General features: G+C 45.8%; 2 protein-coding genes across 2 annotated transcripts; one reads left to right on the top strand and one right to left on the bottom strand.

Annotated features, from left to right (window-relative positions):
- Positions 1 to 5,935: 5,935 nt before the first annotated feature.
- On the top strand, positions 5,936 to 8,528 carry LOC134044437 (acrosin-like). Its single transcript, XM_062493661.1, has 5 exons — positions 5,936 to 6,006; positions 6,243 to 6,449; positions 6,770 to 7,035; positions 7,269 to 7,414; positions 7,878 to 8,528. The coding sequence occupies exons 1-5, from the start codon at positions 5,936 to 5,938 to the stop codon at positions 8,526 to 8,528; spliced, it is 1,341 nt and encodes a 446-aa protein (XP_062349645.1).
- A 6,609-nt stretch (positions 8,529 to 15,137) lies between these two features.
- On the bottom strand, positions 15,138 to 22,360 carry REELD1 (reeler domain containing 1). The gene is made up of 6 exons (XM_062493660.1): positions 22,141 to 22,360; positions 21,187 to 21,409; positions 19,427 to 19,578; positions 18,428 to 18,713; positions 17,438 to 17,498; positions 15,138 to 15,731 (listed from the first exon to the last, which is right to left on the bottom strand). Exons 1-6 carry the CDS (start codon positions 22,358 to 22,360, stop codon positions 15,138 to 15,140), a joined length of 1,536 nt encoding a protein of 511 aa, XP_062349644.1.
- Positions 22,361 to 23,172: the final 812 nt, after the last annotated feature.

The raw sequence follows: 23,172 nt of genomic DNA, 5'->3' as shown, positions 1-23,172 counted from the left end.
TTCTGCCAGCCAGTGACCTATAGAGTGACAAGAAAATGAGCAGTAGCTGCTGCTGAATCAGGCTTTGCTCCCTGCCACCTACCCTTCTGGCCATGGTCAGGGAGGGCAGGTAAATCAAAGGCTTTTGGAATTATTATACAGAAAAGAGCCCTGCTGAGCTGATAGAAACACCTGGATTTGTTAAATAACAAAATAACCAGTGAATTCTTAGGCTGCCTAGTAGGTTCAGATGAACTTGGACTGTGTTGTTAGCCCCAGCCAGAAGCAGGTGTGAGATTAGGAACTGACTGTGATCCGTGCTCCGAGGGACAGCCTGTACCCAGCAGCTGCAGCAGCCCATGGAAGAGGCCACGCATCTCCTAAGGATCCCATGCTGGTGCATCTCATCCACTCTTTGCCTGTGTTCCAGACTGCCACCTGGCACAACCATTTGTCACCCAGGTAAGAAAAAAGAAAAAAAAAAACCTCTGGGTGGCATCCTGTGTGTGTGGGCTACATCTAGTATAGTAGTCAAAAAATCAAAGACTTGATGTTGGCATGGTTCATCTGGTTCATCTCTGTAAGGGAAAATTTGCTATTCATGGTTAGTTGTCTTATGAAACAATCCAACTTCTAATGGAAATCAGCTGTCTTGAGAGGGAAGAAAATGGGCTTCCTTGAAGGAAAGACAATTTTATTGATAGGATTAAAAAATTATGGAGGTCATGTGAGAACTGGCCTTCTGCCAGGAGAAATGCAGGAAATAAAATTTGAGAGTCCTGTGACAATAATTTGGTATGAAATTCTATTGACAAAAGCTTTTGCAGTTCTGTGCTCCCTCTGTACCTTGCCTTTGTGACTGCAGTCCTTCCCTGTTTCAGTCCTTTGTCTGCTGGACAGCCCATACCCAAGATGTTACAAAACTCTTATTTCTCGGTGCCTTCCCTGTGTAGTTTTGCCACTTCATGTCAACACTGCTTGAAGTGATGTCTTTTCCCCCCCCTTTTTTATTTTATTTTAGCTTCTTCCAGGTAGCTGTCCCTAACTGAACTTGGTGTCATCACCAAGATGATGCTCTCTTCTCCAAGCTCTCTAAGAGACCCTGTCCTGTAGCCAAGAAACCAGGGCAGCCTTCCAAGATGATGCTTGGGGAAGCAGATCTCAGCTTTCTGTGCTGACACTGAACAACTGAACCCATGCAAATTACAGTTCTTGTGTTCTTTGTTGGAACTCGCAGCTCCCCTGGAAGGGAACACCCACGTGATGCAGACCTGAAGCTCACTGCTGGATCCATTAGAGTCACTGTCAGTCCTTTGGGCAATACCATACTGCTGTTGACATATTTTGACACGTTCTCCAACAAATTCTCACTTCTTCTGTTTCATAATATTGCTTCAGATTAGAGAAATGTTGGGAGAACCTCTATTTTTCCTTATAAAAATTACAAAGAAACCTGTTTAAATCTATTTTAGGTCTCTGTTTGTCTAAAAAATTAACTGTAATTTGCCAGAAGTGGCTCAGGACTACTGTATTTGCTTCACACATTGACTCTGCCCCTTCCCCAAAGCAGACAGTCTTTCAGGTACCTCACAGCGAGTTGCATAAAGCCCTTTTTTTAGAAAACTGCCACAACATCTGTTTATCTAGACCAATTCCCTGAAAAATAAAATATATCCCAGAGGAATAATAGCGTGCTAAAAATAAGAGTATGACACAATTTGAGCCAGCTAATCTGGAAACTCTTTTTGCTGCAGCTCACAGAGTGTTAATGTGAGAAGCCTGTCTCTCTCCAGCTCGGCTGTCTGTGAGCATTGCGCGTGGATCTCAAATCCTACAGTACTGTGCTGTCCTGTGCTCACAAACTTCCTCCCTCTCTGGCCTCTCCTGGTGTGAAAACATAGGGGAATTGTGATATGTGAGATTCTGTGTGAGTCAGGGAGCAGAACAGAAGCGCTGCAGTCAGCAGAGCCCGACTTGTATCATGTTTGGGATCAGGTAATGCCAATTTGTGACACAAAACACTAACGTGTAACCTCTCTGATTATAAAAGGCATAAAAGCTACACTATCACCTATCAATGTCACAAATCATCTTATTTTAAGTATATATCTGGGCAATATCAAAAAAAACCAACAAAATTCAAAAATTGCTGGTATCAGGTTTTTGGACGATTTTTGGTAGGGTTTTTTTGTTTTGTTTAAAGGTGTGTAATATGTGTAGAAAAACTCCTCTTTGTATATCATGATGTATATTCAATAATTATCCTCTATTTTCTATTATTTGATCACATATTTTTAGGAATGTATTTTGCTTAATCTAACTCTCCACTTCAAACAGCACATTCCCTCTGCTAGCTCATCCCATTTGAATTTTTATACTTCAATTGAATATGAACCTTGAATTTTGGTATATACATAAATATGTTCCAGTATATGGCAAGCAGCAACTTCCCATGTTTAAAAAATAAATTTAGGGAGAAATTTCAATATTTTTTAATACTAATGAAAATAAAATTTAGTCTCTTAAGATGTAAGTGGTATTCTTTGAACAATTGCTACTTTGAATGTGTTTTAATTTTTTTTCCAGAAGCCTCAATTTAGGAGCTTATTCTCTATGTAACAAAATATTTGCTCTGAACAATCCCAGAAACATAATACATTAATAGAAAGGAAAGAGTATTTATGACCAATTATTCAGTTGTTAGAAATTATGACTGTAAAGAAAGAGAAAAGGGTTCATTTAAAAAAGTTGCTGCCAAATTCTGGTACAGCGATGCTGAGTAAGGTAAGTAATGATATTTTTGATTAACAGTCAAGTCTTGAGTAGTTTTCATTTAAAGAAGACTTTATTAAGCATTTTTCTCAAACTCATCTTTTTTGTTCTGTTTTGACCAGACTTCCATCTGAAGAAAACTCTTGGTGACTTTTTAGCCTACATTAAATTCCCACTGACAAACAGATGAGAATTATTATTGATTTTCTTCAGAGAGAACTAATAGGCTTTGCCAAATAAATCATGCAGATCCTAAGTGTGCTATTCATCTCTTCTGCAGATTATTGCTTAAAAGCCATGATAGTTGCCCTTTAAAAATCAAAAGTCAAATGAGTCCTTTGACTCAAAGTGAAAAATTTGGACTGATGGTTGTCCTAGGCCTCATTATTGTTTGGTTTTTTGCAGTTTGGAAAACGAGAGGGCTGGCAGACATGGATTCTTGGTAAGTGTGGTTTCTTAGCTTCTTGGGAACTCGACCACACACGGAGACTGGAGGTAACTGGTTTGTGTTAATGAATGGCTCAGTTAAATATCCCTCCCCAATATTATGGATCACCCCAAGTCTCCTGAGAAGCCAGAGCTGACAGCGGAGTTGAACATCTTCAACTTGGACACCCTTTGTGTCTGTCTGTGTGTCAGTCATGGCCCAGAGCCCTGAAATATTCCAGCATCTTCCACTGTTTCAGTTCCCTCTCCTCTGGAAGTAGATACTTTGTGCTCCTCTTACCTTTCAAGAATACACTGTAGGTAATTATTATGTTTACTTAATTAGCTTTTTTGTTGATGTGAGCTTATTTGGTGGTCACTGGTGCTTCTGCAGCACACATTCCATCATCTCTTGGATTTTTTCCTAATTAATGAAGAGTCTGATCACTCACTTCCAACTAGTTTTTAAGTAACCTTGATTTTATTTTTTATTGTGTTTCAGGAATTGATTTAGAATTGAAACACTCCTCAACTAATTGCAAGACGTAATACCACTAAACTGTATGAATTAACAAATACTAATATGTACTTAACATCTGTCCTAGATACCAGTGTTTGTACCCACACATAGAGGATGCTGCTACAGGCTGAAATTAGGAGATAGGAGCAATATAGTTTATCAAAAGTGTGTATTTGTCTAGTAAATTTAATATCAGCATGAGACATATATCCCATTCAGATATTCATCTGTTCAGCACCTTTACCAAAAAGACAACTTTCTAGATGACCCTTATGGCAGCAGCAGTTGTCTAGCTGACATTTCTCAGTTAACATTGTATGAGATTTCTCTGAATGTGTTGATGGCCATATCCATCTTAAAGGGAAAAAAATCAACCAACCAAAAAAAACAAACAAAAAAATCAACACTACCAAAAAACTACCCCACAACCCAAAAGAAACCAAACCAAAAAATCCCCAAAAACAACAACAAAGAAGCACCCACATACTTTTAGTTTCTCCTGTTTGTCACTAAAATGATGCATTATAAATTTACCAAGTCATAGAAACCAGGATCATTTCATATTCTGGGCACACCATTAATTTTCACAGGCAAATATGTGTTTAGAATAACTAGGTCTGTTCAAACACTGAATGCAGTTATTTTTCAGTATCTTCCATGCATGAAGTTTGGCTACCTTGTTGTATCAAAAATCCCTCTGTATTGGCAAACAAACAATTTTTAAAAAAACTGGAAGAGGAAAAGGAGAAGGAAGAAATCCATGTGTGACCTCTGGTGGTTTTAAGACTTACTCAGAATATTGTACCTTCATCAATGATTAAATTACTCTCCCTTTTAAAATGCATTGAGCCCTCATTTTTATGTGGATGGGTATTATTACATATTATTACATTATCTGGGAAAACAGATAAGTAAAACCAATGCAAACTTTTTGCCAACTCCTTGGAAGAGACTGACAATCTGAAGATGTGTAAACACATGTGGCCTACATTTCCCAAAATTAAGAAATTATGGCAGATGCTCAGCTGGCATTGACACATCAGGTAACCATCACTCTGGGAGGACAGGTACTCTGAAAACTGGGCGCTTTTAATAACATTGAAAAGAATGTGCTTAAACACCAAGGTGTCAAAAAATTTTATTTGGTTTGCAAATACAGATTTTTGACCCTTTTTCAAGCTTGTAAGTTTTTCTTTGTATGTGTCTTTCCCTTGCTCTGTCTGAAAACAGAAAAGGGGTCAAAAGCACTATGGAAGTAGAATAATATGTGTATATACAGATATTAATTGTATGTATGTGTATCAGCCAGCAGGTTAATATTTAGATGCTATTTTGATTACATATTTTGTTTTTTGTTTGTTTGGTTATGGATATTCAGGAGTTTTTCAGAATACGTGGGCTGGCATGGAAAGCAAAGCCAGATTCTATCAGATGTATCTCAATGCTTCTTAATACCATGTGTTTTCATCAGTGTTTTCTCTATGCCTTGTTGTTTGTAGGCAGCACTTAACACTTTATAGTCCTTCAGAGAGAGTGCTGACTGCTGCTGAGAAATCCTGGAGAGCAGGGTCATAGGTATTTTCCATTTTAGGTACACAGGCCCAAATACTATACATACATGACCAAACTGACTTTTACTTAGGTACTACATGATAGGAAAAGTCAGTCAAATTGTCATGTTTTAAAGAATGAAAGCAAAATTGTCCATCTTGCTGACAAATGCATCTGCACTTCCTTGTGCTCCAGGGCCTGCACACCCTCATCCCGCAAGCAGAGGTGCCTACAGAAAGGCTGGAGAGAGACTTTTTATAAGGGCAGGTAGTGGTAGAACCAGAGGGAATGGTTTCAAAGTGAAGGAGAGCAGGTTTATAATAGATACAAGGAAGAAATTCTCAACTGTGATGGTGGTGAGGCATGGGCACAGGTTGCCCAGAGAAACCATGGCTGCCCCATCCCTTGAAATGTTCAAGGCCCAGTTGGATGGGGCTCTGAGCAGCCTGGTCTGGTGTGAGATGTCCCTGCCCGTGGCAGGAGTTGGGACTGGGTTGTCGTTAAGGTCCGCTCTGACCCAAACCATTCTAGAGTTCCATGTTGCTCCCCATGCTAGAGGCCGCAGAACATGGAACCGGCTGCTCTGTGACATCAGCCCGGGGCTGAGGGCACTGCGGGCGCTGTGGCTGTGGCTGAGCTGGCGCACGGAGGCTTCACTCCCGCAGCTGACACGAGCCACGGGCAGCAATGCTGCTGCTCTTCCTCCTCGTTCTGCTGGCCACGGGCAGGCCTGTGCAGGCCATGTGGAACACCTGCGAGTGAGTGGCCCCAGGCTCTGGGAGGGAGCTTGGGCAGCACCTCGGGGGCTCCCTGGAGAAGACCCGCTTGTCCCCCGTGGCCAGGCCACAGCATGGGGAAGCCTCTGTTCCTTGTGGACAGGCATACAACCTGTGGCCTTCCCTGGCCTGCTGTCCCTGCACACCTTGTGGGGAGCTGTTGCTGGAGCAGCAGCAACAACCCATGGAGCAGGATGGAAATTACTTTCTACTTGCAGAGGGAGCTGTGGGCTCCGGCCCTTGACTTCCGACGATGAGCGAGGCATGACGCGCGTCGTGGGTGGCAGAAGTGCTGAGGCAGGGGCCTGGCCCTGGCTTGTCAGCATCCAAGATCCCTCAGTTTCAGGCACAGGGCATCTGTGTGGAGGGTCCCTCATCAGCGTACAGTGGGTCCTTACAGCAGCCCACTGCTTTGCCGAGTCCAGGTAAGGAGGAGCAGGAAACAGGGATATCCCCACAACATCAGCAGGTGCCCTGTGCTTCTCCCATCCCATTTCCTTGCAGTGTGCTCAGTGCCTGGGCAATGCAGAGCCCAAGTGAGAAATTGCTCAGGAGAAGGCTGGGCACATGGCACTGCTTCCTAGCAGGTTCCAGCTGACATTCCCAGAGCCTAAGGCACGCTACAGCAGTTACTGCCTCCATAATGCTGCTTTCCTCTGCCTTGAGAAGCAGAAGACTGGTCACTGCTGGGCTGCCACAGCTCCAGGCTCTGCTCCCTCTCACCCTTCTCTCCACCTGCCTTCAGGAATATCAGCACCATGCGCCTGCTGATCGGGGCAACCCAGCTGACCGAGCCAGGCCCTGAGGCCGAGGTGCGCCTGATTAAGCGGCTGCTGGTTCACCAGGAATACAGTTCTGCCGACCAGAGCAATGACATTGCGCTGCTGGAACTGAACGAGCCTGTCCAGTGCAGCCCCTACATCCAGCCGGTCTGTGTGCCCAATGGCACACTGAGCATGGCACAGCTGGACACCTGCTACGTCGCTGGCTGGGGTGCCACCACGGCGAGATGTGAGTTTGCAAAAATGGAGGGCAAGCTTGATACACTGGGAAGATGAGTTGGGTTTCCTGACAGCAGAGGCCAAAGCCAGAGTCAGGCTGCCCACCCTCTAAAGGCGGACAGCAGGGACAGGGAGCTCCAGCACTTCTGTAGAGGCAAAGCCAAGCCCTAGGGAAGGGGATCACTGCCAGATGGGGAAAGTGGCAGTGAGCTGCATGGTCCTCATTCCTTTCTGTGCTCACAGCTCAAACATCAAGTGATGTTCTGCAGGAGGCCAAGGTCCACCTTATCAATGTCCAGATCTGCAACAGCAGCGAGTGGTACGGGGGGGACATCCACAGCCACAACTTGTGTGCTGGCTACCCAGAGGGTGGCATTGACACCTGCCAGGTAGGAGTGTGTGACGAGTCACTCAGCCCCCAGCAGTGCAGGCAGCACCACCCCAACATGGCCCAGCCCTTGCTTTCCCTACCAAGTCAATCTCTCAGCCGTGACTCCCCACCTTTTCTGGGGCTTCCCACCTATTCCTCATCTGCAAAGCATAGCCCAGGGCCTCCCTTGGCACTCTGCCCAGAAAGCCCTACTAGTGCTCTTGGCAGCCCAGAGGTCCAGATGCCAATGCTGGAACATCTGTCCTCTGCACATCCAGGGTCACTGTCCAGAGCTGAGAGACAGCCTGACTTCATAAGCCCCCAACCCACTCCCACCTAAGCTTCTGGAGGCTCCAGCACCTGAGCAGAGCCTTGCTCTGCTGGGAATACAGCTCTGGCAGGGGCTGTGAGAGAGAAGGAGACAGCCCCAGTGCTGACAGGTGCCATCCAACACCACCTTAATCCTCTCTGCTCTGCTGCAGGGTGACAGCGGGGGTCCACTCATGTGCCAGGAAAACGATGCTGACTTCTTCTGGGTCGTCGGTGTGACTAGCTGGGGAAGAGGCTGTGCCAGAGAAAAACGTCCTGGAATATACACTTCTGTTCAGCACTTCTATGAGTGGATTCTGGTCCAGATGGAACTGCTTCCACAAGTAGAGGCTTCTCGGGCATGGAGTCCTTATACAACTGACTCACAACGCTGGAGTAATCATCCAAACGCCCCATGGCCCACTCTTAAGCCATGGTCAACAATACTCCCCACTCTTAAGCCGTGGCCAAGACCACCTCCCACTCTTAAGCCATGGTCAACAATACTCCCCACTCTTAATCCATGGCCAAGACCACCTCCCACTCTTAAGCCATGGTCAACAATACTCCCCACTCTTAAGCCATGGCCAAGACCACCCCCCACTCTTAAGCCATTGCCGACAGCATTCCCCACTCTTAAGCCATTGCCGACAGCCCTCCCCACTCACCAGCCATTGCCGACAGCACTCCCCACTCAAAAGCCAAGTTCGATACCAACGCCAGTGGAAGAGACTAACAACTGCCCATTTCCACTCAAGAAGCTGATAGAATTCTTCACTAAGGTCCAGGAGCTCCTGAAGAACCTACCGGGAATTACAGTTTGAGCAGGAGAATGGACAGGATCCAGTGCAGGTTGCATGGGGCTGCAACCATTTCCTGCTGAGGCAACACCTGCTGGTCCAAAGGCCACCTCAGTGCCGAAGGCCTGCTCTGTCTTGCCCACAGTGCTTCTCTGCATGTATGCAAATGCTAGCATTGAGTTAGTTGCTGAAATAAAGTTGCCTGTGTTTGCCATTAACTATGTTTTCAGTCCAATTTGGTCTCCTGGGCAAGACAAGTACTTCCTTGCCCAGGACCTGCAAAATGAGGCTGTACCAGACCACTTGGGCACAAAGGGAGTCACTCCAAAAGGCTGGAATTATGCCTGGTCAGAGAGGAGAGTGTTCAGAGACACTACGGGATGGAGAAGACTGGCACATCAAGGCTAGGAAGAGGACAGGAGAAGACAATGCTACATGCAGGCACCTTGCAGGGGGAGCACACTGAGGCACACAAGCTGGTGACTGGGGCCTGGCAAAAGCCTTAGCTAACGGAGCAGGACCTGGGAAGCTCCTAAGCATGACAAGCAAAATTGCTGACTGTCACAAAGACAGGGAGAAGCTGACAGGAGCTACAGTGCCCTAAGGAAAACAAGATTTCACAGGTAGCAAAGGAACACTGATGTGTGAGGTGGCCACACTTCGTTTAAAAGAAGAGTTGGGGTCATTCTGGGGAGAAGAACCTGGTAGGAGCAGAAGGACCCAGGAAACTGCATCTGTATTGCCATGGAAGGCCAAGGTGAGCTAGTTAACAGCACCTGCAACACCAAGTCTGTTCATAGGTGGGACAAACCTTGGATTCAGGGGGAAAAGATATCAGGGAGAAGGGCAGAGACAAGAGAAGAGTTGAGGAAGATGAGGGGAATGTGTAAGCATGACATAGGCAGAAGGGAGGATCAAGGAGCCAGCCTCATAGACAAGTTGCATCCTTGGCCTTGTATTCCAGGTACCTCAATTGCCCTTGTCAGTGTGGGCCCAGAATAGCACTGGCCCTTGTAGACATCAAGGACAGGGAGCCTCCCCAGAGGGTGTTGCTGTGGCTGATGTGGCCAGCATGGACTGTGCTGTATCCATGTTTCCCATGCTTTGCACGGGAAGGATGACACTGCTTGGGTACCTCTGGGGTATGTGACTTTTGCTACACTGCTCGCCTGCCATGGCTGCAACCAGATTGGACAAGTGCATGCTGTCTGCAAGAGCCACGGGCTCTAGTGGGTGTTTTTTGGGAAGGAGCTGCTGGCAAGGAGCTGCAGAGAGCAGGGTGGCAGTGAACCTCCCAAAGAAACCATGATGCCACACAGGGTGTTTTCCTACAAGCTGTTAGCAGGAAGTTATGGGACCCACTGCAAACAGTGGGGCTAAAATAAAACTGGAGATGGACCTCTTTTACAAGGGCAAATAGTAATAGGACAAGGAGGAATGGCTTTAAAGCAAAGGTAGATTTTGAATAGATATTAGGAATAAATTCTCAACCAGAGGAACTCGGTGACTTCAAAGTTGCATTCAAAGCAAATGTCACAACCATCTCCTCCTCAGAGATGGAAAAAGCCTGTCACAGTCATTACCATGACACAAGCACCTACCAGCAGCTTCCAACTGCTCATTCAAATGCCAAGTGACAGGCAGATGTTTCCAAGAAGAAATACAGCCCTCTCAGAGCCTTTGGTTGCATCACCCACCAGGACAGCATTGCCTCAGCCTTCTCTGGCCAGGGCTGTGACCTGCTGGAGTCACTTGAGCTCAGCCGGGCTCAGCTCTGACCGTGGGGCCCAGACAGACCAAGTGGCACTGCTGGAACTGGAGAGAGGTTTGCTTTTTCTTGTCATAAACGTCTTCGTTAGCAGGAAGCTGTCAGGAGAAGGGGATCTAAGACAATTTACACCCTGCCTATTGTTTTCCCAGCAGCATTTGTGTAGCATTTGTAGATTTCTAGAAGAAAAAAACCCTACGGACCACAGCTGGGAATTTGAAATAGCACTGGGGACAACTGTGCATGCTCTGTAGTGGCTCGATAATTAAGACAGAGTGTGGACCGTGTAAGTTGGAATGTCACCGATAAGCGCGGGGAAGGATGACAATCCCTGCATCCGCCCGAGCGCTCCCGGCGCGCCGGGACCGGCCCGGAGCGCGGGGCCGCCATCGCCGGGACAACGCTGCCCCCTGGCGGCGGCCGGCGGGAGCGCGGGGCGGCCGGCGCTACCCTGCGGGAATAGTCGGGATTGGGATGGATCCCGCGGCGTGGGCCCGCACGGGAGAGCAGGTACCGCACGATTCCTGCCCCGAGCGGCGCGGGCACAGACCGGCAGGCAGCCGCTGCCTCTGACACATCGCGTTGGTGCTGCCTTAGACACTGGCAATTGCAGTTGACGCCTCACTTCGACTGGGTTAAGTATTTTCCCGCTCCGGGCCCTGTGTTTGCACAGGAAGGATCAGCAAGTCACGTCTGCTGCCTTTCCTCTGCAGCAGCTGCCCGATGTCCTTGGTACCTGGCCGTCAGTTCTTAATGTACATCAACATGCGCTGATATACAGCCAGGCTGATCTTTGACCCACCTTTGGAACAGCGACACATTTTCTCAACAACAAATTATACTTTGACATTAGAAGGTGGCAATCTGTAATGGATATTGCAATCTGAAGATTGAAAGAGACTATCCGTGATCTTTGTCCTCAGCCGAGTAAGCTGGAGTCTCTTTTCCCTCCTACACATTATTTGATTGTGGGACATAACCTTGGGATGTACTAATAATCATTAGTCAGAGCTGATGTATCCGTTACGGGCCTGCCCTGCTTGGGAAGGGAGACGTTCTCTAGAACAGTAGTAAATCAGCAAAACATGCACTTAAATATACAGTAAAATGTGGTTTGAGACACGATCCTTCATACATCATGTAGTGAAATGTTTTATTGAGAGAGTCACATACACACTAATGAGGAAAGAGGGCTGCCAAGACATTACCTGTGAAGGGGAAGCAGTTCAGTGGCTGGAAGGGGCTGGGAGAGATCTCTGAGCAGCTCCTGGTCCAGGGGAAGTTGCAACTCCCCAAGTCCTTCTCTGCCCTCTCCTAGCCTTGGACGAGCTGGCAGGAGAGAGAAGGGAAGGCAAAGGAAGGGAGCCCTGTACAGCTGTCCAGACACACTGAGCCTTAAGGGCCTGGCAGGGGCAGTGAAAGGGTCCAGCTTGCCAGGAGGAGTGAGGGGTCTGTTCTGCTGTTCACCAGCTTTGGAGGTCAGGCTGCTACTTTGTCATTTATTTTTGCTGCTAAGCAGCTGTCTTTTTTGACCTGAATGTTGCAGGAATTGTTAAAGCATTGTCTCATTTTCTTTTTTATAGGCATTTGTCATTATTATTAAAATCTGAGTGAATAAATAACACATGCATCTGCTGAATGTTCTACTCTGTGGGTTTCTGACCTTGCTGTTTTGCCTTCCTTGGCTTTGTGGTCCTGAGTAGCTGCAGAAACTGTGCCAGAAGGGCTGGCCAAGCCAGCCAGTCAGATCTCTGAAATGCCTGGGGCCACATCCTTGCAGTGATCTGGGAGAGCCTGAGCTTGTACATCCCTGCTGACCATGATTACAGCGCCCACAAGGCCCTGGGGCTGCTCCTGGGAGTTGTCACCCTGTTGGAGCTGGCCAAATTGGTGCATGTCTGGTATTTTGTGCTAACTAGTGACAATTCAACCAATGCAGGAAATGTCTGTGATGTCCAAGCTTTGGATCAACTATCTTGCTTAGTGCAACCTCTCCACATTTTCTTATTTCTAAATTTATTTTTTCTTGAGTTAAGATAGCTCAAGCATTGCAATAGCCATAGATATTTTTACTGCCACAACTGTGTTTGATGCCTTTTTGGCTGGTGGGGAGATAGGCTCAGGATAGGTGTGCGTTAGCTGCTTTCAGTACTTCTGACCCCAAACCATGTCATTTTGCTGAGGGATGAGAGCCTGACGTGGGCCACAGGTGACTGCAGGCTGAGCTGCCCTGGAGGAACTGAGATCCCCAGCCCAGCAGAATTTCCGTGACCAGCCCAGGCATGCGCCTAGAGAGGGAAACAAGGCAAGTCTGTCACTTGTCTCTCCAGTAAATATTAGAATGGTTTGTGCCTTTGTTTTCCTAATTCTGATTTTTTTTTTCTCAGAAATTTGTTATAAGCATGAGCACAGACTAATTTCCATATAAGGCAAGTCAGTTATGAATGGGGATGTTTGAATGGTTTGGCTTTTAACATATTAACCAGTGCTCGTGTTTTTAACAGCCTTAAGAAGAGATAAGACCTCCATTCCTCCTGTCATGGCAACTACAACAAACAGAACATCATTCGGAAGTCAAGAAAAAACACAGGCACTTTAGGTCTCAGCCAAGAGAGCTGCAAAGTAGCAAAACTCATTACTAATTCAGAGGAGCTGTATCCCTCAGAGCTCACCATTACTGGTCTCACTACTAATAATACTGGAGCACACCAATTTAGCAGAAGGCAGAGTTTGGCAGAAGGCAGAATGGTGTTGAAGTGCCACTCTCCCAGTCAAACACCTCCAATAGGCCTTTCCTTGCTCTAGTCAGCCCAGAAAGAAGCAGTGCTGGATTGTGGGCAAAGAGCTGAGGAGAGGAAGGTTCAGGTTTTATAGCCAGAGAAGTCTGGTAACATTAATCCTAGAGAGACAGTGAAAGAGGCCATAGGCATTTATAATTTATTCATAAACAGCTATGCCATCATAAGAAACTTTTTTAAATACTATGTGATAGTTCTTTAAATATTTAAGAGTTTGTTGACCTATTTTCTCAGTTAATTAGGGGGTTTTTTTTGGCTGCATTAACAATGACTTGAATGCAGTCTGAGTCACTACACAGTTCAACTACACAGGCTTACAGGAACATGATTTCTTTCTAAGGCACATGACACGGGAGAGGAATGCCATTATAAGTGTCTAGATGTGTGCTTAAAAACCTGGAGACTTACTAGTAGGTATGGCATAAGCTCAGTTAGTAAATATAAAACCATTTACCTGGCATCCTTCTGAGTCCTAAACCAAACTTTGTCTTTTCAATTACAGCACTACCCTTGTTTTTTCTGCAGCAAAGGGCTACGGTGCAGTTGCCCTTCTCTTCGAAGTGCAGTGGTTAAGAGCATCGAGCTCATCTCTGCAAGCTGCATTTGTGAGTACACTTCTTTTCTTACTCATTTATTTTACCCAGGGCTCACTAGGCCTATTAGTGAAGTTGATAAAAATTTGTCCATGTGTGCAGCACAAACGTCACTGATCACAGTGAAGCAGTATGGTCAGAAACCAGTTCTTTCTGAATGCTAATGGAAGGCACTGTTAGCAAAAGCTGCACTCTGTGCATCATGCTGGAGCAGGAGAACTCATGTCCCACCTGTCTCCTCTGAAGTCAGTGGTGAGGTAAGGGAGGATGTGACTATCCAGCATGGATATGGGTAACTAGTTGGAGATGGCCACAGGGTCCTCTTGACAAAGGGGAAGTTGTCACCAGGAAGGCTGGGTGAACCATCAGAGCCCTGTCATTATCTGCTTGGTTCAGGGAGATTGCTGTGGGCTGTGAATTAGGCTGCAGCACCAAAATGTAAGTTTGTCCCCCACTACGTGGCTTGGGAATGATTAGCTCTGAACTGATCTATCCTAGAAAAGGACACCAGAAGGGTCAATTCCTGCTCTCTGAAAGGCTCTAAAATGTACATCTCAGGAGGATCATTATCAGGTCTATTTCTGGCTCTTTTAAAGCTGCAGTAAAATAAAACTTTACACTTGTTGTTGTCACCTGTCCTTCTTAGGAGGTGTTCAGGAGCATGCTGTTTTCCAAGGGTTGATTTAGGGGTCTCCTACAGAAAACCACGTGGCCAGAGAGAAGTTTGTGCAAACTCAGAACACAAGGATGCTGTTAACTTCCCATGCAGCCTTGGCAGGGCATCTCCAAAGTGACCTGGGAAGGGTACTTCTCAGTTTGTGTTTCTGCAGATTGTCAGCTGACTCAAAGTAAAAGACTAAATAAATGTTGGCTGTTAGGCTTCAACAAGCTACTTCATCAAGTGCAAATGGACAGGAGAGATTTTCTTCCATTTGCACCTGATGAGGAGGCATGTTTCTCCCCCAAAAGCTGGTGTCTGCCGTCCTGTTTTTCACTCCATGGATCAATTCAGTGTTCTTGGGATCAATGTTCTCCACTAATGAGTTAGTGCTTTTTATTTTCAAATTGAAACTTGAAATCTTGTGGCAAATATTTGTCGTCCAAGGGATACCAAGTGTGCAGAGTCAAACCTGTAAGCTCTTAAATGAGAATGGTTGGATTTGTAGTTCCTCGAAAGAAATATAACACTAGAAACGTTTTTTTTTTCTGAGATTAAACAGGAGTCAATAGCACAGTGCAGAGGAAGAATTTCTATTTTAGGCTACACCCTTAAGGCAACAGAGGAAGGGTATATCATAGCCACAGTGACAGCTAATGAGCAGATATTCAATATTAACTGCAGCAAGTGTAACACACTGAGCAATCTATCAGCTTCTATTTTCTCAGCAGCTGTATCTTAGATACTTTTGCCTAACACCTCTCTATGAACTGGCTGCTTTGCATTTGTTTGCCTATATGGCAGCACAAAGAGGGACTAAACCACCATTGTCTTCTTCCCACTGCTCGAAGGGCTGACCCAGTTGTACTGAGCTTGCACCAGCACGAAGCTGTTCTCCCGGATCTTTTGGAAGTGCATCACCTCCCCGTTTTCCGTGACGGTGATGACGTCGGGCTCGGGCTCGCTGAAGGACACCTCGGCTCGCTTGTGGCAGTGCTGGGCACAGACACAGCGCATGGCAGCTGCCAGCGCCAGGCCCAGCGTGGCCGTGCACACCAGGAGGATGCTGAGCTGGGCTGCAAGCAGTCGGGGTCCTCTGCCAGGGCCTTCCCCTTTCCCAGGAACAGCAGATTCGGGAGCTGCTCTGGTCACCCATGGCAGGGTATTCCCAGCTGCCTCCTGCTCATCCTTGTCCTCCTCACCCCTGGTGCCTGCCTCCTCTGGCTGCCGTGCCAACTCTCTTCCTGCCATTTGCCTCGAAGCTGAAGACAAATTGCCAGCAGCGCTGGCATCACCAAGCCAGGCTGTGGTTGCAGCAATGTCACCCAGGTGAGTGCGTATGTGCAGGGCAGAGGGAGACGCTGTCACACGTAAGGAGGCTTTCAAGATGGTCCCGCTCTCAGTACTGCCCTTTGAAAGCAAAAACACGCCAAAATGTGCAGTCAGGGAAGAGAAAAGGGGGCTGATTAAGTTCTTACTGCCTACCTCATTGAGCACTTTAACTCTGTTTATGATGCTCACGTGTCTCTCTGGCTTTAGATTAACTCATCTCTATTCCCTGTTTACTCAGTGGCTTTTAGAAAATGAAGCTGATACAACCCTGCTCCATCCATACCAGAATTGCCATGGGAAGAACGAGGCACTTGAGTCGGTCCCAGGGCAAAGGTGAAGGGCACGGGTGGAGAGGAAGGTAACTGCTTTGTCCAACTAAACATCTGCAGTTCCTGTTGTGGTGGTATTTTTCACAGGCATCGATATCACAAAATAATATCACTTAATAAACAATTCCCACCTTGAGTGTGACCAGGGTCATGCTGAAAGGGCAGGTGTGATCTTCCCAGCCAAGCTGCATGTGTAGGCTCACACAGACCCACTGGGATTCAGTATTGCCCTTCTGAAGCTACAGAGTGTATGGACATGGGAGACTTGGGATGGCCATCAGCAGTTTTGGGGCATTCATACAACCTATAAACTCTTCCCAAAGCCTGTCTTGCTTTCTCAGTTTACACAGCCAGTTTGAAATCTTCTGCCCCTCTGTGCTGCTTAACCACCCATTTTAGTGGGAATGACAGTTCCTGCCTGGGCCTCTTTCTGGGGACTGTCTGGTTCCATGCACCTTATTTTAACTGTCACAAAATGCCAGCTGCTCCATACCAATTCTGCAGCCCAGGCTTTGCTGCAGGTATCATCCAAGACTAACTGGGGAAGAAGCATGCAATTTAGGAGGCCCCCAATGAATTTTTCCATTCCCACTATGCACCTGAGCCCCCATCCAAAACCTGCAAAATGTACTGGAGTTTTTAATTTAGCTCCTCTGAGATTTGGATCTGGCCCTCAGTAGCTGGCACCTCTCCAGCCTGTCCAGCCCAGCAGGCTTTTTCACACATCCATTAATTACACCAGAGAAACTCTCACCCTCTACCATCATTAGTGATTTCTAAAGCTTCCTGGGAAGACAGTGTGACAGGAGCACAAAGCTGAGGTAGGAGCCCTGGCAAGCTGTGAAGCAAAGTAGTGGAGGGTCAGATATCCTTTGTGTAAGGTATGGTTTCTGAAGGTGCTATTAAAATACAGTAGTAAATAAAAGGATTTCAGTGGCTGAACTGCAAACAGTAAAGTAGCAGGCTGGCAAAGTTAGGATTGCATGTGTATGGGCAACTTGCCCTCAAAATGCAAACACTCTACTGTAAGGATATACTGCAGGATTTGGGACTTTGGGATAGAAAATGGAACTGCCTTGCAAGTCCTTGCCTCATCTCAATGAACTTCTCCTTTCTTTTCATACTCCTCTCCATTCTTGCCTAATTTCTCTGTGTTTTTGTTTCATTATGCTCTTCTGATCTTGCCGTGTGCAATAACTTGTCCTTCCCTTTGGTTTCCATCTACTGCCAGTTCTCCACTTCTCTCCATGCCTATGCCAGGTGCTCATGGTACACATCTCTCCTTTATTTTTTTCTCTGTCTTCTGCTCCTTCCTAAATATTTCTGGCTCATTCTGTGCTGTATGTCCCCTTTCTCTTTTATCTTCTGTGAGATTATTTCTCTTCCTCCTCTGGCACCTAGTTCTTTCTTCTCCTTGTATTTTTCTTTGCTCCATTACCTGCATAGTGGACTTACCCCATTAACTCTGTATTCTGTATCTCTAAGCACACACATTTCCAGCAGCCTGTAGTCATGTCTACGTAAGGTAAAGCAATTGCTTTTACAGTGAGCCTCTTAAAAACCCAGGCAGTGGGCTCAAAAGAAAAAAAAAACAAAACACCCTAACTAGAAAGAGATATAAACCCTAATTTCCAGTTAAGGAAAAAAACTTAAAACTTTTAACAGTCTCAATGACATAGCCATTTATGACACCTACATGGGCTTGTAGGGTGTCCTTTCCACCCGTGGTGCTTACCCTCCTGTTGCCTGTGCACATCAAACACAAGTGTAGGGTGGCAGCACTGGCAATGTTTCCTGCTCTGAAATATGGACAGAGGAAAGGCAAAGTTAGCAAGTGACACCTGTGGCTCACACCACCAAGAAGTGCTGCTCCTTAGAGCAGTTTTGGGATGCGTGCAGTCAATGTAGATCATACAAGCTGTATTTTGAATTATGCCTGATCATTGATTCCTATCCCCATCATCTTCACCCACAGTATGAAATGTTGCATGAAAGCTCATGCAGCCCAAACCTTCTAAGACTTCAGCAGACGTCCTCAAGCCCAAATGTCATAATTGCTTTGCATCCTTTTTTTTTTTTTCTTTTTCCCTGCAGATGGAGAAATAGGCCTGCTGAGTTCACTGTTTCACTGAATAGTTGTATGCACTTTCAGAAAAATGTTGTAAAAGTCAATAGGTTTTATCACATTTTTCTACCACCTGGCCAGTCCCCCACTGTGCTGAGCAATACAGCGTTGGGTTCTTAGGCATTTTGGATTTTCTCCCTGTCACTGTCTGTCATGTGCAATATCCAAAGGATTATTTCTCAAAATCTCAACAACCTCTCACCTCCCCCCTACATGCAGACACCTTCCTACATCTTCCTTGTTCATCTGCAGGGAAACTAGTACTATTTTCCTTCCCTACAAGGAGTGGAGAAACAGCTTTTCCCACCATTTGGATTTACCCATTGAAGGTGCTGTAGCTGGAGGCATTGTCCTGGGAGAGGGAACCTTGCCAGGCATCCACCGTTCCAACATCTTGGGTGGGAAGGGACAGTTCCAGCCCGTGGCCTCTGGACTGGAAGCTCCTGCCGGACACAACCCGCAAAGTCCGGGCTGGCTGCTTTGGCTCAGCAATGGGATGAGTGTCCAACCCCACAGCAAAACCTGGCTCTGGTGCTGGTGTTGCCACGATGCCAGTGGGGCTGGCAGGCAGCAGGGAGCCAGTGGCAGCTGCAGGAGAGATGGGACCTTGTCCAGCAGGGAGACAAAACAAAAATCAGGGAAAGAGGAGCAGAAGTCTATTGTCTTCGGTTTGTTTATTTTCAAATCCCACTTGGTGCCAAGTTTTGCCAGGAGTGACTCTTTTATTTTCATGTCACTTATTTTTAAGAGGGAACCCTCATGGAAATTAAAGCAGCAAAGCTCGCTGCCTATGTAATGGTCAAGTAAAATGATTAAAATTCAGCCTTGGTGCCATGCCAAAAATGCTGAGAAATACATCTGATTTGGGTATAAGTAAATTTTTGGAGCATCTTACTGACCAAAGGCTGCATAAATACAACTAGATATATAGCTGGAGGGCAGTAATCACATTTAGAGACAAATATGTTCCTCTTTCTAATCAACATTGCTAGTTACGCTTTCTTCTCTTCAAGAGATGAGGTTTTAGGTATTTTAAGATTTGCATTGAAATCATAAGATCTAGCAGCCCCATTTAACTTTCTGGTGCCCTCCTTGGAACTAGCTCCTCAAATACTGACTCACGCCTCAAATACTGACCCACACCTTCACTTCACAGAGCTCACCATGGCCATCACTGATCTCGACAAACACAGCAGTTAAATGGGTCCCTTATTTAATGGCTTGTTTGGGCCACTTGTATTGGACACTTGCCCAGAATAAGCTGTAAAAGTACTCTGCAGGGGGTGTTGGTAAGAAACAACAAAGTTTGCTCACCATACCTGTGGGGTGAAAGGCAGCTGGTCTCTGCAGGGGCGCGGGGGCCACAGTGTTGGGCTTCTTGTCAGCAAGTGTCTTGTTTTGCCCTCCCTCAGCCACAACAGCAGATTCAATCTTTGCCCAGTAAACGAAGTATGACTGGACTATGGAGATGCTGTTAAAACACAATCAGGCAAGAATTTACTGGCTCTATAGCATTAATAAAACATCTGACTGTTTAGCTAATCACAAAGACTGCTTTAATCTGAAGAGAGAACCAATGCTAAAGTATTTTAAAGGATTAGCTTGTTGTACGTTTTCTATTACAAATAAAAGGTACTGGGTCCCATCAGAAAGATTCGGGGTGAAGAATCACCACTCAATTAATAATTAAGTTCAGCAAAAAAATGTGTGGGAACTTAAAAAACAACAACAACAAAAAAATTTAAAGCTGTATTACATTCATCATGTTGATAGAAGTACATTTGTAGAACTTGGACTAGCTTTGCTTATAATCTTCTGTAGGCAGGGAAACAACAGTGGTATTTATTAATTAAAACAAGCCAATGTAACTTGTACAAATAACAGAATAGGTAAGGGTAAGTAAAAGTCTCTCTTCTTAGCCCTCTGATATTTGAGCCTGCCTAATCCTCTGCTTTTTGTCAGGTGCCAAAACTGTGTTGGCCAACCTTTAACTTCACCCTGAGAGCCTTATTTAAGATGGAGATTTTGGGAGAATTTCAGCTCAGATTGCTCAGATGCTTCTGGGAATTATTTAAGGGGAAACCAACCTGGCTTTTCCTGTGCCAGATGACACTCGCAAGGCATTTTTAAGCCTAACAAGGCATTTTCCCAGATTCTGTGATAGGGTAAAAAGGGAGAGTCTATCAGATATCAGCTTGGAGGGTCAAAAGAGTGTGAAGGAAGTGTCAGAGTCAGTGGCTAGGACTAGGTCTTGTTGGGATTTGCCTGAGTTTATTTGGAGTTTTTTGTGAGTTTAATAGTATTTCTTTAAACTTTAATAGTATTTTCTGATCTAAAGTAATGGCCAAAAATTGGAAATTCCAAGCAGCAATATTTCTGTTTCAATGAATTTTTCTTGAATCATGATGAGATACTCAAGCCACAACACTCAACAGTTTTGGGAAGCAGACAAGGATCTGGCCAAGCAGTTTCTAAGTGTTTTTTTAAAGTTGAAATATAACTATTTAATCTCCTTTGAAATGAAAAGCTACTGGGCTTCCTCTAAGGCAGTCAGTTAGAAGATGTTTAATTTCATTCCAAATCAGAACCAAGCTACTTGGGCAGTTGGGACTTTGGTGCAAAACAAAGATGTCAAGTTTTGACACAGTGCTCACTTTCTTTCTATTGTGAATAATTTGTGACTGATTCTGCTTAAATTTAACCTTTTTTTAAAACCACTTTTTTTTTTCTTTTTTTTAAGAAGTGATATACAAGATTATCATACAGGCAGGGAAGTCCTGCGGGCTGTATTATTTACAAAGACAGACAACATGGTTACAGTTCTCTCTTTATGCCTTAATATTTCTGTTTCCTAAAATGCTTAAGCTGTCATCTTCCAGTGTATCTATTCTGAGAAAACAGTGACCATGTACATAAAAAGCAGCAGGACACAGCAGATATTAATAGTGATTCATGTACCAGCTGGGATACTGTTGCAGCATTTGGTAAGCATTTAGCTGTATTGGGTTCAAGATACATAAACCACTGTGCTGGACAGCCTATAACTGAGAAGACACATTAGGAACCAGCACATCCTTACAAAAACTTGATGTCTCCAATGGGTTGGTCTGGTGCTTTCCATATGAAGGACAGGTTTCTCTTCAGTGACTTGTCCGAGTGTGTGACAGTGTCACCATCTTCAAAACAAGTCAGCAGCTTGGAACCAGGAGGCAGGAAGATGAACGTGCCAGCAATTTCATTGTTGGACACTTTGCGAGCTTGCAGCATAAAGCCCATGTAATCCCGGGTACTTCTTACTGTCACTTTTGGAAGACAAAAAAGAGGACACAAAGGGATTTATCTTGCTGTTGCGGAGTGAATTCCCTGCAATGGAGTTCCCAGAAAAAGCCTTGGGCAATGCTACTGAAAACACCTTTGATTTTGCAGTGTGTTACTGCACACAGGATTTTCCTGAGTCTTTCCTCCCCCATCCCTCCTTGATGATAAGCTGTTAACCACATTGGATCAGGTAGCATGCAGCCATTTTTAAGGAAGGAGGTTTGGACACTGCTCTGTATGTATGTGAAAGCTCATGTTCTGCCCTCAGAGGGGATTTGTTTTGCACACAGATGAATGGGCAAATGACCAAGCTGGGCCACAGTGCCTCTCAGCTCCATCTGCATCTGCCTGAGGAGCAGCAATGCCAGGGGTGGGGAATGATGCCAACCATGCCCAAGAGTCAGGTGAGTCATACAGACCCCTTCAAGTGATGCAGAGGAACTGGGAAGGTGACTTTACCTACTGGAGGTGACTCTCATGTGCCATTGCATGTAATAAGGTCTGATATACTTGAGACACAGTTGAGATAAATGAATCCCACCCAAAGTACCCCTGCTGCAAGCAGAATTCCTCTGTAAATATGACCTCATGACAAGAGAGGTGTTGTAACTCAGAGCAGTTATCCCTCTTCCCAGACCACTCAGAGATTAATTCCATCAGTTGAGATAAGTTACCATGTATTTTTCAGATGCAGGAATGAGAAGCTGTTCCTTACCTGGCACCTTGTCTCCCGGGAAGTAGAAGGACACGTTGGTGTGGACAGTGACATAGTTGTTGTTGGAGCTGTGCAGCTGCACCCTCAGGTGCCTGGGCATCATGTCAGTGCAGGCAGAAAGGCTTGCACCCTGTGAGAAGGCAGCCACGTAGGTGACCAAGCACAGGGTCGTGCAGGCCCAGCCAACAATGGCAGTGTGGGCTCTCCCACCATCCTCCATCCTACAGCAGGAAACAATGTGGAGTTCACTTCAAAGCAGTGGCTTCCCAAATGGTGCCATTGATTTATCTGATCTCCAGAGCCGACCTCCCCACTGTCTTTAAACAAAAGGGAATAAGCGATCTCTGTGACACCTGGAGCCACTTTTGGAGTCCACATTTACATTCTGAAGTGAACTGTTCAGGCTGGGAGAGGGAAGAGCACCCCACAAGAAGATTTATTTATTGTGAAGCTGCCCATGGAGGGAGCGGCCAGAAAAGATTTGCTCTAAAAAAGCGTTATGGGTTTTAGGAGGAGAAGCAGGCTCTGTACAGCCACACTCAGCACCCTCCACCACTCTCAGCCCAAATGTACAGCCTGATCAATAGGGGAAACATCTCCCCCTTGGACCTGCAGAGCTGCTGCAGGCCCCATCACAGGTGATGCCCAGAGCAGAGTCTGTCCCTGCCTGCAACCACAGAGCTGCATCCCTGCAGTGACAGCACAAAACACATTTCCAGAATATTGTGCCATTCTGTTCTTTCAAAATGTACTTTTCAAAGTGAAGCTGAAGGATGAGTGTGTGGCATTTATTGTAATGGATATCACAAAGCAGGTGCTTCGATTTTAATGTAGCGCTTTCTGCCATCTTTTCAACATGCAGCCTTCCCTGCCTTAGATGTCATTACACTTAGTCAATGAGAAAACATAAATAAATCAGAGGCAAGGGAGGCTGAGGACATCTAGCTTACACCTCCCTCTCAAGCACTTCTGAAACTTGCCAGCCGACTAATGAAGCACCACTGCACACAAAACATTTCATGCCCAGCCTAA

Source organism: Cinclus cinclus, chromosome 5 (assembly GCF_963662255.1).
Source record: "Cinclus cinclus chromosome 5, bCinCin1.1, whole genome shotgun sequence".
NCBI classification, from domain to species: domain Eukaryota; kingdom Metazoa; phylum Chordata; class Aves; order Passeriformes; family Cinclidae; genus Cinclus; species Cinclus cinclus.
The sequence above is the reverse complement of the archived record's forward strand: the minus strand, read 5'-3'. Positions and strand labels throughout refer to the sequence as shown.